The sequence below is a fragment of the Triturus cristatus genome, chromosome 10 (assembly GCF_964204655.1).
Source record: "Triturus cristatus chromosome 10, aTriCri1.1, whole genome shotgun sequence".
NCBI lineage: Eukaryota > Metazoa > Chordata > Amphibia > Caudata > Salamandridae > Triturus > Triturus cristatus.
The window spans coordinates 814,565,849-814,582,495 of record NC_140593.1 but is presented as its reverse complement, the minus strand read 5'-3'; the positions used below and the strand labels follow the sequence as shown (position 1 = coordinate 814,582,495).

Genomic DNA, 16,647 nt, shown 5'->3' with positions numbered 1-16,647 from the left:
CAGGCAGTGGGCAAAGTTTTCTTTTCTAGACAGCAGGATGAAGTTCACAACGGAAGCAAGTACCTATGAAGACTTGAAGGTATGTACACTGTTGAGTAATGGAAGGGCTGGCTAGGGCCTGCAGCCTCATGTTATGTTCCCATAGTAGGACATTTGGTTAGTCACCAGAAGCAGTCTCCTCTGTGAGGTTCACATCACAAAATGGCATTACACTTCTCCTCCCCTTCTTCCTCCTACATATATCTGCTTGCAGATGAGAGGTGTAGTTTTGGACTATTAAGGGAACTCTTTATAAACTTAACAATTACTTGTGAACCAGGGCCAACAAATGACTTGCACTCAATTTAGTGGCCCAAATAGGCGCAGGTTGTTTTAGTTAACTCATCTTAGCATTGTTTTGTCTAACAAAAGGGAATTACAAAATGTGCTGTTGGTAGAAGCAAACTGTCTTCAAGACCAAACATTTCAGATTAGATATGCAACCAACCAAAAACTTGCTGCTATACAGTAACCCAACTTGAAAACAGCAGATCAACCTTTATATTCAAAGTACAGCTTCCCAGTGCTGAGGACTCACTCAACCAATTTCAAGCCATCTTTATGATAAAAAGAGTATGTTCTTCAGCCATAGCTCCTTGGGAAACCAGGAGCTCCGAATAACTAACTTGCTTTTTAACATGAAAAGCGGATTGCTCTTTACATTTGAAAGGCATTGCCAGCTAAGGTAACTTTTGCAGCAGTGATAATTGATCTCCTGTATTTAAGTGAGATCAGTGTGCAGCTGTGAACATTTGATTTGGAGTGCACCAAGTATTGAGTTTTTCAGGTTTCTTGCCACACTATTCTATGAAGCTTTTGCCCTCATAATGACAATCAGAAGAAGGATTATGGAGCTGATAAAGTAAATTGAACAGTCTATTGGAGGTCAAATCATAGGTGTAGTTTTATTGATATATTTATGGCATCTTTGTTGTGTAGATCTAGCCTGACGCAGCAAAAGCTTTGTACAAGTAACGATGTGAAGAATGAACATATCTGCACAGTACGAGGTAAGCGTGCAGAAGAAAAGAAATAGTACGTTACTTTGTAGGTGATTTTTCACACACTAGACAACTGTTGGTGGGGATTTGTTAGAAAGAGGAATGAAATAATAATTGTCAGGTTTTTCTTATGGGCCGAACTGGAAACCCAATTAGAGTTTCCAGATTCCATGCATACGCAGCTCACCAATACCTTTGCATTCGGGTACTCTGAGCACTGAATTGATAAAAAACACAACTGCAAGGAAACAGCCCACAGTAAATTAAGTACTCAAAGATCTGGACTTCCAGTTTGTGTCATGAAAAAAACCCTCTTCTTAATTGAATTTGTCAATAAAACAAATGCCCACCAAAATAGGGAATCAGGAACCTTGAGAGATCTACACACCTGTTGGACACAATGATCGCCGTACTATGATACTTAAGAAGCTCAGCTGGTGTGGGTTGAGAAGCAAATGTCTTAGTGATGCCTACAACAGAATATGGCCTCTTCTTCAAGACCCAAGTCAAAAAGTGACTGGCTGAAATTGGACAGAAGGTGCATGTAGGCTTCACATTGGTACTCTTTGAAGCAGCGCTGAGGCTGGAAAAGATTGCAGCTGGCGCACAGTTACTCCTTACTCAAAGAAGATATTCTGGATCTGCGTAACAGCTATGCAGGGCAGGATAGAATATCTTTCTGAGAAGATCCAGACCTTAGTCTTCCTTCCTGCTAAATCTCACAACCCTAGAAGCAGCCGGAACGAAAACTGCATTTTGGAAAGCAACATCAGGATGAATTTTTCCAGTACTTCAAAAGAAGTCATGCAGTGGATTATTGTCTGAGTGAAGGGTCACACATCTGTAAGTATTGGCAGTTTTACAAAAATGTGAGCTGATTCAGAGCTTCAGAGAAAAACATTCTTTGTAAGTATTATAACAATTAACTACACCAGCTTCCAGTGGTGGTAAAATATTGCTCTAGCTGTTGCCAGCCATAAGATAACATGCATCACACATGCTTCACAAAATGATTATGCTCCTGGCATAACTACTACCTCTAAATTCCTTTACACTTCTAAATTCCACAACAGCACAAGGCGAGGTGGTCACACATATTAAGACTTAACAAAAAGATAGGGAGAAAGAGGACAATCCAAACCCTAGAACAGTTTATCTTCCAATGTTAATTTACCCATGTGGTTGAACATGCTTTTTCACTGACCTAGGAGAGTACCAAAAAACAAACTATGTTAACATATGTTAATGCCAACAACATTACCAACAATTCCCCAGCAGTCCTTGCAAGATGTCAGAGGGCCGAGGTGTGCGGAACACCGACCACTTGACTTTGTGATCTTTGGAGGTGCTGCCGTTGATTTCGTGTGGACGCAACCACTGCTTCACCCGCTGCTGGACGCTGTCCCCATCCGGAAAGCCCACAGACTTCGGCCCAGGGGAAAAACTGTCATCCACAAAGTTCACCTTGTTCTGCAGGATGACAAAGACATGGCCACAAGTTAGAGATTAATGTCCTTCTTTAAACAGCTGAACACAATTGTACAGGTAAAACCATGAAGTAAAACAGCTTGTCTCTCTTGATCACAATCCTCACACAAGGAAAGCTCTATACCCAAAGTGTGGCACCGACATGTTGAAAACAAGGTCTTGTTCTTGTATAATATAGGTTTTGGCTCTGAAAGTCCAAGTTATTTGATTCCAGTCCAATTCAGTCTGATATGAGGAGGAAGATAATAAACATGGAATGTACGTACACAGAATTCGCAGAGGGAAAAAAATGTGAGGGTTCTATTACTACTTCACTTGACAGAGTGAATGTGAGGAGGCTGCTTCCCCCAGGCCTAGGCATTATTGCCTTATATAGAAGTCCCGGCTAGTAAACAAGGTGGCAGCCAAAAACAGGTTGAAGGTTTTTTTTTAAAGTTCAACCCTTCCGTAGGTTTCATAAAATGCATTAGTGATATTGCACTAATAGTAATCCTACTGTTTTAACAGGTTTCGGAAAAAAAGTTTTCAATTTATTTTCAGTTTAGCATAAGTTGACTCATTCTGGTTCCACTTTTATTGGCTCAAATAATAAACTTGTAAATTGCTTTCATGTTAACTACTTCATTTTCAGTGTTGACATGTGCTGCAAATATGTGACCTCTCTAGTGAAGAAGAGCCTATTGTTTTGCAATTGCATTTATCTGTCAGTTACTATCCCGAGGATATGTTGAAGTTCTTTGTGGCAAGTATCCTGCTACTCCAGAACCTACGATTAGTGGTTAATCCAGAAGTTATTGGTTATTATTAGTTAATTTTGTGCTCGCAAGGAAAACTTGATATGTATGTTCTCCAGTTTCTTTTTGGTAGATTAAATGAATAGTAGATAGGTGTTATATTTGTGGGGGGAGGGGGGGGTATGTGATGTTCTGGAAATAGTTGGTGGGATAAATAAAGAAGCTAGAGGAAAGTAGGTATTGTTAGATAGCAGGGATATCGTTTCAAAGAAGGAGAAGGGATATCGTTTCAAAGAAGGAGAAGTAAACTACGAAAGGTGAGAAATTTCCAGAGATACAATAATGGAGAATTAGACAAACTGGCATGCAACAGGATAGGGCATACTCAGAGAGAGGAGACATAAAGAGAAAGAAAAATACAGATAGGGTTAGTCAATAAAAAGAAAGGATTGGAAAACAAGGAATACTTTTAAGTAAAGATAAATTTTTCATGCAAAGTTTTGAAATAGATGTGCATTTGTTGTGGTATAGAACACAGCGCTTGGCGGTGTGATGTATTAGGAAGTGTGAGAAATAGAAGCAATTTTTTTTAGCTTGTAGTATGCTGGCAGTACTGAATAGCTATGTAGGCCCCTTAATTGTGTTGGTAATTATTCTTTTAAGTTCACTATCCAATTTCCTAACATCGCTGTGACATGAGGCGATCCACTAAATTCTTATGTCTTATGGACCTAGGAGAGGTAACAGGTGTGATCGAGGAATGACTGGGTATCTGAGATCTGCCCAGCTAAGCTGTATTACAGTTCTCCTTTATACTGCTGCCATTTTGAGACATCAATGAAGAAGATTAGCCAAGTTACAGTGTGTTATAAACATCCTTATGTCATTATAGAATGTTGGTACTCAGGGTACGTGACTATTTGGGACTGTTAGAGTCCGCAGTTGACCAGTAATATGTAGCAGATCTCTCCAGTCTTTGCTGAACTGTCTGTTTAGTACTGAGTGGTAGTTTCATGGGATGGTACAGCCTGTATTTAAACATTATATGTCTATTCCATTGAGGATGAGGGATCAGTTAGTAAACTTGTATATTATATCAAATATTGAAACAGATTAGATCAGATTAGGGCCAGGTGACCTGCCAGAAAGACTAGGTGGGGTCCCGGTCTTCTATTTAGAGGGCAGAGGCAGGAAGTAGGGCAGACATTGTTAATTACCCCCTGGAATCCGGTGAAAACAACCCTGGCCATGTGAGATTATATGAGAGTTCATGCCCAGGCATGCTAATCGCCTGCCGCCCACCACTGGGTATGCCTAGTTATTCGTGGATGCTTACCTGGTAGCCTGGATGTGGAAAAGAGGAGTTTCTGGGCCTATGTCCTAACTGGCTGAAACAGACAACACCATTAACCTGAGAGTCCCCCCCCCCCCCCCCCAACGGCCACCACTCTTCAGGTGTGGGACAACCTCACCAGAACATTGCTGCTGATGACTTTTCCATCCCCCTATTCCCCCACCCACTCTAGCCTGGAATCCCCCCTCCGGCTCTCCAGGAGGGGCCTTCTGACGCTTGGCGGGCAGGCGGCTGCCTCAGGATATCCGATCTTTACAAAAGGGGGGGGAATTACTCACTTTTGCGGAATGTGCAAGACTGTTTAAGCTGCTACCTACAGAAGAATATCACTATCTGCAGCTTAAACACTGGGTGCAGCAACCTCAGGTGTGACTGGCCACAACCAGAGACCTGCTCCCATTCCAGAAATTAGCACAATCCAGCACAACAACTAAGAGGTGCATTTCCTTCCTATATTCCCTCATCCTGGCGGGAAGTCCTCAGTCAGTCCTGCGACATCAAAAAGTCTGGGACACTATCCTTACCACCCCCACAGGGGATAAACAATGGGGCTCCTCTATAAGGACACTGCCAAGCTTAACCGCTCTATGTTTTTAAGAGAAGTGCATTATAAAATCATGTATGATTGGTATCTTCACCTCCAGAAGTTGCACAAAATATTTCCTAACACTTCAGATAGATGTTGGAGGGGCTGGGGGCTGCTAGGGGACATTCGCCACATCTCGTGGTACTGCCCCTCTATACAACCATTCTGGAAGGAAATTTTGTCCCAAATTAAACTGATCCTGGGCTATCAAATCCCAGACACCATGGACCCCACCCTCTTGGGGATACGAGATCCAAGTTTGAAATATCAAACGCAGGGGGCTTGCTCGATTATGTGGCTATGCCTGGGTGCTGCCAAAATGGCAATAGCCACAGCATGGAAGAAGTCGGAGGCCTCCTCCCTTACGCAATGGCATGCTAGATTATGGCGTGCCCTAGCCCTTGAACGAATGACAGATCTAGTGGACGACACAAGGAAGGGGTTTGACTATATCCGGTCTCCATTGGTGGGATATCCGTTAGAGTGGTTGCCCCGTTTGCGTGTGGGCCCAGATTAGTAGCCCTCCACCTATTTCAAATATAATATACCAAGGATTTTCTTCAACTCATCGTGTAATGAGGCCCCCTTAAGCCCAGCATTGTTCCTTCTGACCACCCCCCCGGACTTGGCCTGCTCTGTAGTACAATCACCATGATATGTTTGTGTTGTTCATGCATTCTTTTATTCTGAAGTTTGTTTGTTGAAGGTGCACGAGCGCTAATCATAATCTTGTCCTGAAACAACGCAAGCTCTGTATGTGTTGCCTTGCAATGCCAGGTTGAACATAGTAGGGATACAAATGAAAGGATCTAAGTCATGCTGAGAATTTATAAACAAGCTGTGTTTCCTTTGTGATTTCTGTAACTCTTGACCTGAGAATTGTGCTTGGTGCAACTACATTTATTTAGTGGCTGTTTAAAACCAATAAAAAGATTTTGAAATAAAATAGAGAGCCCTCGTTGTCAGGTAACCAAGATCCGATGGGAGCATTAGCCATTACAAGCATGTAACCTAGATCCAGTGGGAGCCCTACCCATCAGATGTCCTGGGTCCAATGAGAGCCCCAACAGTCTGGTGACATGGGGTCAAGGGGAGCCCTAGGAGAGTCGGACTATCTATAGGAGTATCTACAATATCTATCTTTCAGCTAGATCATGGTGTTGGGCAGCTCAGACTGTTACTTAGATGAGGGGTATTACCGCCTAATGCCTATAAGAGCAGTTGGCATAACTCCACAGAATTGTGCGATCTGTGTCAAGGAGGGAAGCAGGATCTAAGTCATGCACTCGCCATTTGCCCTGCAGTCTCAGCAGCACATGGTTGATTTGTAACTCTGTTATATTTTACATTTAGCATATCAAACCCCCTTGAATTGTTACACTTTACAAGGTTTACACCAAATGAATTGCTTTAAATATGTTATATATGTGCACACTTAATTCTTAGCATGACTGTGGTAATCTCTATATTCCATTGTTGATACCTGTTGAAATCTTAATCAATAAAAATTAACTTTTACTTGAGAGCCAGACTAAGAAGGCTAATGCTAAGCCAAATTTAAAACCCCAATACACGTTTATCAAATTACGTCCTGTTGCTGGAGCACAATATTTTGCTTGGATGGGCAGCAACAAAAAAGGGTGAAGTTTAGTCAAATGTGTACAGACCACTGGAGGTGAATTTTAAATGAAAAATAAGGGTTATCAGGAAAGAGTAGAGACGATCAATAGAGTAACTGTAGCAAACAGGGCAGTAAGCAGACAACACACATCTCTCCAGGAACTCACAAAAGTGAATTGAAGGGGCAAATATGCTGATTTCAGATGATAGAAAGGTCATGGTTAATGTTAAATGTGATGCCACTGGGGATGTTATTTTTTTTAAACTTCTTTTTTTATTAAAGAATTGTCAGCGTTAGTACACAGCATTACTTCATACTCTGGTTGGTAGTACATACATGTAATTATATTTTATAGTTCTGTGGTATATTGTCATTTGCGAGTTAAACAGTTCTGAAAGGACCCCCACCCGGTATATCCCTAGTCTCCCACCTCCTCCCGCCAAAGTACTCTAACTTCCCTTATGCGTTCCTATATACATCCCACTGGTTCCACACTTTTTCCCCATTTCTTGGGGCAGCCTCTAATCTCATAGATTGTTTTCTTAGCTGCACAGCACCAATCCATGTCCATTTTCCAGCGTACCACCGTCAGTGGTTGAGTGGGTCCCCAGGTCCCGGGGATATTCCTCTTGGGGCCACCATCGCAGCCACTAGCAGACAATTTTTTTTATGTTTATGCAACGTCAGCTCCCCAGAAACGCACAGTACATGCCACCTGGCCTCCGTAGGCACTGTTTGTCCAATAACCTCCGACATTACCGGCGTCCCCTTCCCCCAGAACCGCTATATTATCGGGCAGTCCCAAATTATATGGAAGAAGGTTCCCGTCTGTTTACAGCCCCTTTTGACAGTCCTCCGTAAGGGTTATGTTATGTTAAGTGCATTTTATAGAGCGCGCTAACACCAAAGGCTTCACGGCGCTTTAAGACAGAGTGAGTGAGAGGGAAGCGTGAGTGACGATGTTTTTAACCAAGGGGTGGGAAGAGGTGAGTTTTGAGTGATTTTCTGAAATTCAGGAGGGAAGGGCTGGATTTGATGGAAAGAGGGAAAGGATTCCAAAATCCGAGAGCTAGGTGGGAGAAGCGACGACCACCGAATTTCTTGGTTTTGGCTTTGGGGGTGACTAGCAGATGAAGATGGGCTGATCGAAGGTTGCGCGTTGGTCGATGGGGAGTGATTAGGGATTTGAGAAATGCGGGGCCGGCGCAGTGGAGGGCCTTGAATGTGAGGCAGGCCACCTTGAAAGCTGCCCTTTGGCTTATTGGTAGCCAGTGCAGGCTGTGAAGTAGAGGTTTTGCCGATTGCCATCTAGGAGTTTTATGAATGAGGCGGGCCGCTTGGTTCTGGACAACCTGAAGGCGGTGCAGCAAAGATTGTGGGAGACCGTGGTAGAGGGAGTTGGAAAAGTCCAGACGAGAAAGTACTAGCGACCCAACTTAAACATGAGTGTGCTAGTGGAGTAAGACCTATGTAAAATTCTCAACTGAACTAGCTGGAATCTTGCCCTAATTGCTACTTCTCTGGGGCTGTGCACAGCTTTCGTCCAGCCATGGTCTTCTAGCAAGCCTACGTCAGACTCCCATGCCTCCCTTAGCTTTGTGAGGAGATCCGGGGAATTGTTAATAATCTTCCTATATGTGCAGGACAGTGCCTTTTCCGGGATTGGGTCTAGTACTAGTCTGTCTTCCACTGGGGATGTTTTTGATAAGATCACATGTGATTCATGAACTGTGAACATGTGGGTGGGCTGGATGGGGAAGTTAGGGTAAGTAAGGTTGTATAGCTGAACACAGTTTGCAAGTTTCAGACACATGGAGGTTTTAGATCCAAAACCATGAAGTCCATTCAAATGCCCTTTTCAGGGAATTAGTAAGCTTTATTTAACTAACTAAATGACAGCAGCCCAGCTTGACTTCAGTATACGTGAACTCCAAAAACCATAATGGGTGCCCAAATACCACAGAGCACACAGACCATACAAATGGTAGCAATGCACTGTACTAATACTAGTAACTTATCATGTACCTTAGGTTTATCTTTTAAAAATGTGTGCAAATTAGTTAAGATTGGCAAAGATAGGACAGGGTATATCCAAGAGATCATTTTCCCATTCTTACTTAGGTGAAAATGTTTGGCCATTGCTACAGCAAAAATTGCTGAATGGATTTACACCAAATAACACTTGTTATGGAGTCTCATAATATGTTTAAAGTAAATCCCTTCATTAGTGCTTCAGAAATCGCGATTACAATATGGTGATAAGCAACTTTCAAAGAGTTCATTTTTAGGTGTCAACTGTTAAGTTCCTCTCCCTTCTGCTACCATTGCCTGCTCGCTGCCCTGCTGACTCCGCCGCCTCCTGCCTGCATTTCAGCCCCGCACGCCGCTGCCCAGCTGATCTGATTCCCGCCGCTGCCCCCGGCGGCCACGCCCACGTGTCCTCCCATTCGCCGCCCCGCTCCCGCCACCCTGCTGACCCTCCCTCCCGGCTCCTTACTTATGACGCCCCCAGAGCGACCGCGCGCAGCGGGAGCGCCGACTGAGCGCCGGAGGTGCGCCAAAGGTAAGCCCGTCTGCGCCCGTCCGCTGCCGGACCGCGCCCAGCGCCAGGACCCCTGGCACCCGCAGACCCCAGCCCACCCGCCGGACGTACGACACCGCCACCCTCAACGCACTCAACGCCGGCCGAATCCCGGGATGCTACCAAGCCACCCCGAGACGCACCCACGGACCCTTCTGCTGCCACTCCTGCAAGTTCACCTGCTTCCGGACCTGCACAACTCCAGCACCGACCAAGACGAGCATCAGCAGCAGCCACCTGAAATGCATCCTGCTCAACACCCGCTCCATCCACAGACACGCCATCGAGCTCTGGAACCTGCTCGACACAACCTCACCAGACGTCGCCTTCCTCACGGAAACCTGGATGAACGCCTCTTCACCGCCCGACATCGCCATAGCCATAGCCATCCCAGACGGCTACAAGATCATCCGAAGGGACCGCATCAACCAGACCGGAGGAGGCATCGCCATCATCCACAGGAACACCATCCGCATCACGACCAACACCGATGACACCCTCGTACCCGCCGAACACCTGCACTTCCAGATTCACATCAACCCCAAGACCACCCTCAGAGGCACCCTCATCTACAGACCCCCGGGACCACGCACACAATTCAGCGAAGACATTGCCGACTTCATCAGCCCGCACGCCCTCCCCTCAGCTGACTACATCCTCCTCGGGGACCTCAACTTCCACCTGGAGAACAACAACGACCGCAACACCACCACCCTGCTGGACAACCTCGCAAACCTGGGACTCAAACAGCTGGTCACCACCCCCACCCACTACGCCGGACACACACTCGACCCAGTCTTCTCATCCAGCAAGGACATCGCCTTCAGCCACGCCACCGGACTCCACTGGACGGACCACAGCTGCGTCCACTTCAGCTTCAGAAGGACCACGATCCACCACCACCAGCAACAGGGGGCACTGAAGCTGGAACAAGATCACAGCTGACCAGCTCGTGACCTCCCTGAGCATGAACCCTCCCACCAGCGCAACAAACCCAAGCCAGGCGGCCACCAACCTCGTAAAGTGGATCAGCAACTGCGCAGACGGCCTCGCCCCCCTGAAGACCCCGCCTAGCAGACCCACCAGCAAGAAAGCCCGATGGTTCACCGACGAACTCAAGAGCTCCAAGAAGAACTGCCGAGCCCTCGAGAGAACATGGCGCAGAAACCCGACGCCAGACAACATGACCACCCTCAAGCTCGCCACCCGAAAACACCACCAACTCATCCACACCACCAAGAAAACCGCATTCAAGGAACGACTGGACAACAACGCACACAACAGCAAGGAACTCTTCACCATCGTCAAAGAGCTCTCCAACCCCAACGCCGGAAACAACGACATCACCCCTTCGCAAGACCTCTGCAACTCCCTCGCCTCCTACTTCCACAACAAGATCGCGGACATACACAACAGCTTCAGCACTCAACCGACGCACGCCACGACCGAACCACCGCCCCCCACCACCACCCTCCGCGCCTGGACCCGAATCAGCACCGAAGACACCGCCCGCACGATGAACTCCATCCACTCCGGATCTCCTACCGGCCCCTGCCCTCACCACGTCTTCAACAAGGCCGACGCTGTCATCGCACCCCACCTGCGGGACATCAACTCCTCCTTCGACACCGCCACCTTCCCGGAGAGCTGGAAGCACGCCGAACTCACCGCTCTTCTAAAGAAGCCATCAGCCGACCCCACCGACCTCAAGAACTACCGCCCCATCTCGCTGCTCCCGTTTCCTGCAAAAGTCATCGAGAAGACCGTCAACAAACAGCTGGCCGCCTTCCTCGAGACGAACGATTCCCTCGACCACTCGCAGTCTGGCTTCCGGGCCAACCACAGCACCGAGACCGCCCTGATCGCAGCCACCGATGACATCCGAGCACTGCTTGACAACGGAGAAACAGCAGTCCTCATCCTCCTAGACCTCTCCGCGGCCTTCGACACTGTCTGCCACCGTACACTAGTGCAGCGTCTCAGCAACGTCGGAATCCAGGAAAAGGCATTGGAGTGGATCACCTCCTTCCTCGCAGGAAGGACACAGAGAGTCCGCCTCCCCCCGTTCAGATCTGAAGCCACCGAAGTCATCTGCGGCGTTCCTCAAGGCTCCTCGCTCAGTCCAACCCTCTTCAACGTCTACATGAGCCCTCTCGCAGACATCGCACGCCAGCACAACCTCAACATCATCTCCTACGCCGACGACACCCAGCTGATTCTCTCCCTCACCAACGACCCCGCTACCGCCAGAGCCAACCTGCACGAAGGGATGAAAGAGGTAGCCGAATGGATGAAGAACAGCCGCCTGAAACTGAACTCGGACAAGACGGAAGTCCTCATCCTGGGATCCTCACCCTCCGCCTGAGACGACTCCTGGTGGCCCCCCGCCCTAGGCAGCGCTCCCAAACCAACAGACCATGCACGCAACCTGGGCTTCATCCTGGACTCCTCCCTCTCCATGACCAGACAAGTCAACGCCGTCTCCTCGTCGTGCTTCAACATCCTGCGCATGCTACGTAAGATCTTCCGGTGGATCCCCACCGAGACCAGGAAGACGGTCACTCAGGCCCTCGTCACCAGCCGTCTGGACTACGGCAACTCCCTCTACGCTGGAACCACCGCCAAACTCCAGAAGACACTCCAGCGGATCCAGAACGCCTCAGCACGACTCATCCTGGACATCCCCCGTCGCGACCACATCTCCGGACACCTGAGAGACCTGCACTGGCTCCCGGTCAACAAGAGAATCACCTTCCGACTCCTCACCCACGCACACAAAACCCTACACAACCAAGGCCCAAGATACCTCAACAGCCGCCTCAACTTCTACGCTCCCAAACGCCAGCTTCGATCGACCGGCCACGCCCTCGCAGCCGTCCCCCGCATCCGAAAAGCCACCACAGGAGGACGGTCCTTCTCCTACCTCGCCGCCAAGACATGGAACTCCCTCCCGACCCACCTCCGCCTGACCCAGGACCACCTCGCCTTCAGGAAGCAGCTCAAGACCTGGCTGTTCGAGCAGTAGTGGACCCCCCTCCCCCCAGCGCCTTGAGACCCTCCGGGTGAGTAGTGCGCTTTATAAATGCTTGATTGATTGATTGATTATAAACAATAAATTTAAAGAAAAATCAAATCTGCGCGGAGTAGGAGCTGGTTTTCTCTCTGCAGTTGGGCATTTAACGCACTACTTCGGCAGCTGATAAAAGCGGACTGGCTGAAAAAACCTAAGAATGTTTTGCTCCGGTGAACTGTTTGAACAAGGTATCGATTCACAACTTCAACAAACAGTTCATGAACCTGATCCACAGGTGGATCTTTGGATACCCTGGCGTCTGGAAAATTATAAATGGGGGAGCTGGGTATAGGGCACAGTCAAAGGCCATGCAGCCTCTGTGTAGGGGCAATGCTCGCAGAGCAAAGCCGAAGGCTGAATCCAGTGAATACATTTACAGTAGACAAAGCACAACATAACGAAACGGAAATATTGAATGAAATACTCATTGTGAGAAAAAAGAGATGGTTCTTTAATTACACTGCAAAATAACCTGAATAATAAAACTACAATTACGCAGGTGGAACCCTTGTCCCACAAAATGAAATTAAACTTAACCAAAATTTTTTTCAGAGAGAGTGAGGGAGTGTCAATTGGGACACGTGCATTGATAGACATACAAACGTATTACCATGGTGCAAAGGTTCAATTCTATGGCATTATCATAGTGCACTCTAATTTGACAAAATCGCTGACTGTTTCACAGGTACATATAATAATTTCTTACTGATGCACAGATGTGTAAATCAGTGCTTACTGATTCACAGTTTCACAGTTTCAATGCTGCTGCTCACTTCAGAGAGAAAAACTGGCCCCTGCCCGCCGTTACAATATCTACTTAAAAGCGATGTACCCCTAGTCCTCTGGTTAAATACATTACATAATATAACTTATGCACATCAAATACCAGCATGGTATAAACTAAATAATGTGTATGTCCAGCGACTAATATGCTGCTTTTTGGTGTTTAAGAAGGGACGTTCGCTGCATTCGGAGCCACTCTAGGCTCCGCCTCTACCCACGGTCAACAACAGGAAAAAAACGCATCAACCACGGCAAATAAACTGCTTGCAACATATCCGGGACCTGTGTTGTGATTGCATAATGCGATGGTGTTGCACCAGTGATATATTTAACACGAATACCACCAGAGCCCCATGGTTGCAAAACTGGGCTAAAATAGCAGAATTATTACATGTAGGTTTAAAAACCTATGTTTTGCTTCCTTTAACAAATTTATGTTACATGGTAATAAACTCATTTTCGACTCATGTTCGTCAGAAGGTGGGGTTTTATGTTGGAGGAAGTGAAGGGGTTTGCGACTCATTTTTAAATGCAGACGGACTTCTGATTAGGCCTGGGCGAAAATTTCGTTTCGTTCGCGGAAATTGCAATAATTTGACATTTTCGCGTTCGGAGAGCGCGAAAATGTTAAAATTTCCGGTTTCCGCAGCTTGGCGATAATTTATTTCTTGCTCGCGCTGTAAAATAATACATTCTGGCGCGCACGCGATCGCCTTACCTGAATCCCTGCGTTCGCCGACAAGTTTTCTTGATCCGGTCGCGTTCTCCATGAGATGTTGTATTGTTTTTAGCCATTTGCGCTGTCTCGCGACAGTTAGCGCCCGCAGTGACGTCATGCGTCGCGCGATCACGTCTTTCTTCTCGCGATCATGCACCGCGAGACAACTCAAAACAAGATGGCCACGCCCGCAAGCAACCACATGGGTAAGTTGGCGACCCGCAACCATGCAGAAAATCTCACGAACATGCGGGAAAAAACTTCCGCATCTTCGCGATATTTCCGCTTGTTTGCGATAATTTTAAACATTTTCGCGATAATTTGCGAAAGTTAATTTCGCAAATTCCGCCCACCCCTACTTCTGATTATGTTCAAATTAGATTTGTTTTTCGTGGATAAAATACTAATTGAACAAAAGGACTGATTTAATTTTAGTTCGTTCTGAATATTGCAGTGGATTTTCAAGATGAGGGGACTCAAATTCTAAAAGAGTAAATGGGCCGGGAAAGCTAATTTTCTCAATGAAATCCAGAATTAATGATGGCCAATATCATGAATGAAAAAAAAAAAATACAACTTCACAGGTATGACTTCATTGCAGTGACCTTAGTGTTCTGAAACTAATGGATTTTATGCAATAACAATAGTCAACACAAGACGCCAAGCAAAAAAAACAACGTACTAGAGATATAGGGATTTTAGTGACCTCAAACTGCAGACATACACTTGGCTCCTGTTTAATTTAAGCCTGAGTGGAGAAATGTAGGAGTGCTATGAGTAAGAGGAGCATTGATATTTGCAGGTAATGCACACAAACAGAATAGCATCGTTCTCACGCTTGTGTTTTAACTGTTCTTTATCAATTTTGATTAATCTTAAAACTATGTGAAAAATAAATTATACAGGCACATTTCTATCTCGCACATGTTTAGTACAGACTCCGTTTGGGGACTATCCTGCACATCACTTTATATATCCTCCCCCTTAAAAAACATACGGTTTACCTCCCACTGTAGGAAAAAGCAGCAGCCTGAGATATATGATCCCTGATGAGACCCGTGGAGGTTGGACTGAAGGAGAAAAACCTAAAAAAACGTTTTAGAATTACTAATGACTGATTTTTACCAGAATGGATGAAGCGAAACTCAGGACATTACTTACCTTACACTATTTCTGGTGGATAATGTAACTAACCACAGATTCCTCTGGATCAGGAAATTTTTTATAGCAATTATGCTACCAGGCCTCGTCGCTCTCTACAGCGACCTCGCTCCACCTCCAGAAGTGACAGATTGGAGCGATCCATAGGTGCCGCCCCTGCATGATAATGTTGGTTAACCATTGAACGATTTCATGTCTTCACACGCCGACCACATGACAAGATGGAAGAACTACAATGTGTAAAATCTAACTTGGGATATTTTAAGAACACGAAAAGTTCACTTCACAGAGCGAGCAGGAGGGAGTGTGGTGAGGAATCTGCAGTTCGCTTATCCACCAGAAATAAAATACCATGACCTGCAGGACCAAGCAGCCGAAATGGCACTGCCTGAGGAACTGATTAAGACAGTCTTGCCTGGTTAAGATGTGTATGGAAGACTGGCACATGTTGAACACAGCACCACCTCTTGTCAAGGTGGTTGTTGAGGCCTCTTGTGCAGCTGGACTGAAGAGCCTTACGAGGCTCCTTTTTAGCCAGGGCATAGCATGCCTTTGTGCACAGGACGATCCACTCAAACAAGGTTCACTTCTGGACTGCCTTTACCTTCTTAGGACTGCAAAGTAGATAAGAAGCTTGTATGTTAATATAAGATCTCAGAGCTCTTTCTATAGGACATTCAGCAAAGCCTCTCCTCCTCATTTACTGGATGAGGTGGAGCAAATCAAAGCAGGGAAAGTGCTGGGTTGTCCCACATTAAAGGGCAATACTATTTTCAGCAAAATAAGAAAGCCCAAGATAGCCTTATCAATTTATCCAGGAAAAGAGAGGTACTACGAAATTGAATTGGCAACGCCTGCAGTTAGGAGACAAGGTGTGCAGCAGTAACCACAATCAGAAATACTATCTTGATGGTTAGTAATCATGTGTTGGTATGACATGCATATTAAAAACACAGGGACCAAAAAGGTCCAATCAAGTCATAATGATGGGTGTAGGGAGAAACATGGTTGTGTGTCCCTTCAAAACCTTTCACACAACGTATCACAACTGAAGCTGAATAACAAAGCTTGATCAGGCAAATGGAGAAAGGCCGAAGACACAACAAATAGACTTTGAGAGTGCCTATAGCAAAGCCTTCCTGGGACAAACATAGATAGAACAAACAACAAAACATCCAACAGTTTGGTCTGCAAAGATTCCGTTTGGCAGTCTGCACGCCAGGCCACAAGCTTCGCCCTACAACCGGAATAAATAGCTGCTTGGTAGATGGGCGCTTAATCAAAAGGATGGAATACTCTCCTTCAGCAGGTGAATCAAACCTTCTCAGTTGGTGCCACTCAATGGCCACACATGGAGGTGTAGGTTGCAAAGTTTTGGGTGCAGGACGTTGCCCCGTTGTTTTGAGAGAAGGTCTTACTGTAGAGAAGTATCTTAATCAGGGGGGCAGAGCTCAGGCTCATCAGATCGGCGTACCACACTCTCCTGGCCCAATCCGTTGTAATCGTCA

General features: G+C 46.3%; 1 protein-coding gene across 4 annotated transcripts in view; it reads right to left on the bottom strand.

Annotated features, from left to right (window-relative positions):
- Positions 1-16,647, bottom strand: part of CAPN15 (calpain 15) — a 364,024-nt gene that overhangs the window by 105,347 nt on the left and 242,030 nt on the right. For all 4 annotated transcript variants that reach the window (XM_085628400.1, XM_085628397.1, XM_085628399.1 and 1 more), the window contains one exon: positions 2,302-2,510. In XM_085628400.1, the coding sequence (XP_085484526.1) occupies positions 2,302-2,510 (209 nt within the window). The remainder of the gene's footprint in view (positions 1-2,301; positions 2,511-16,647) is intronic.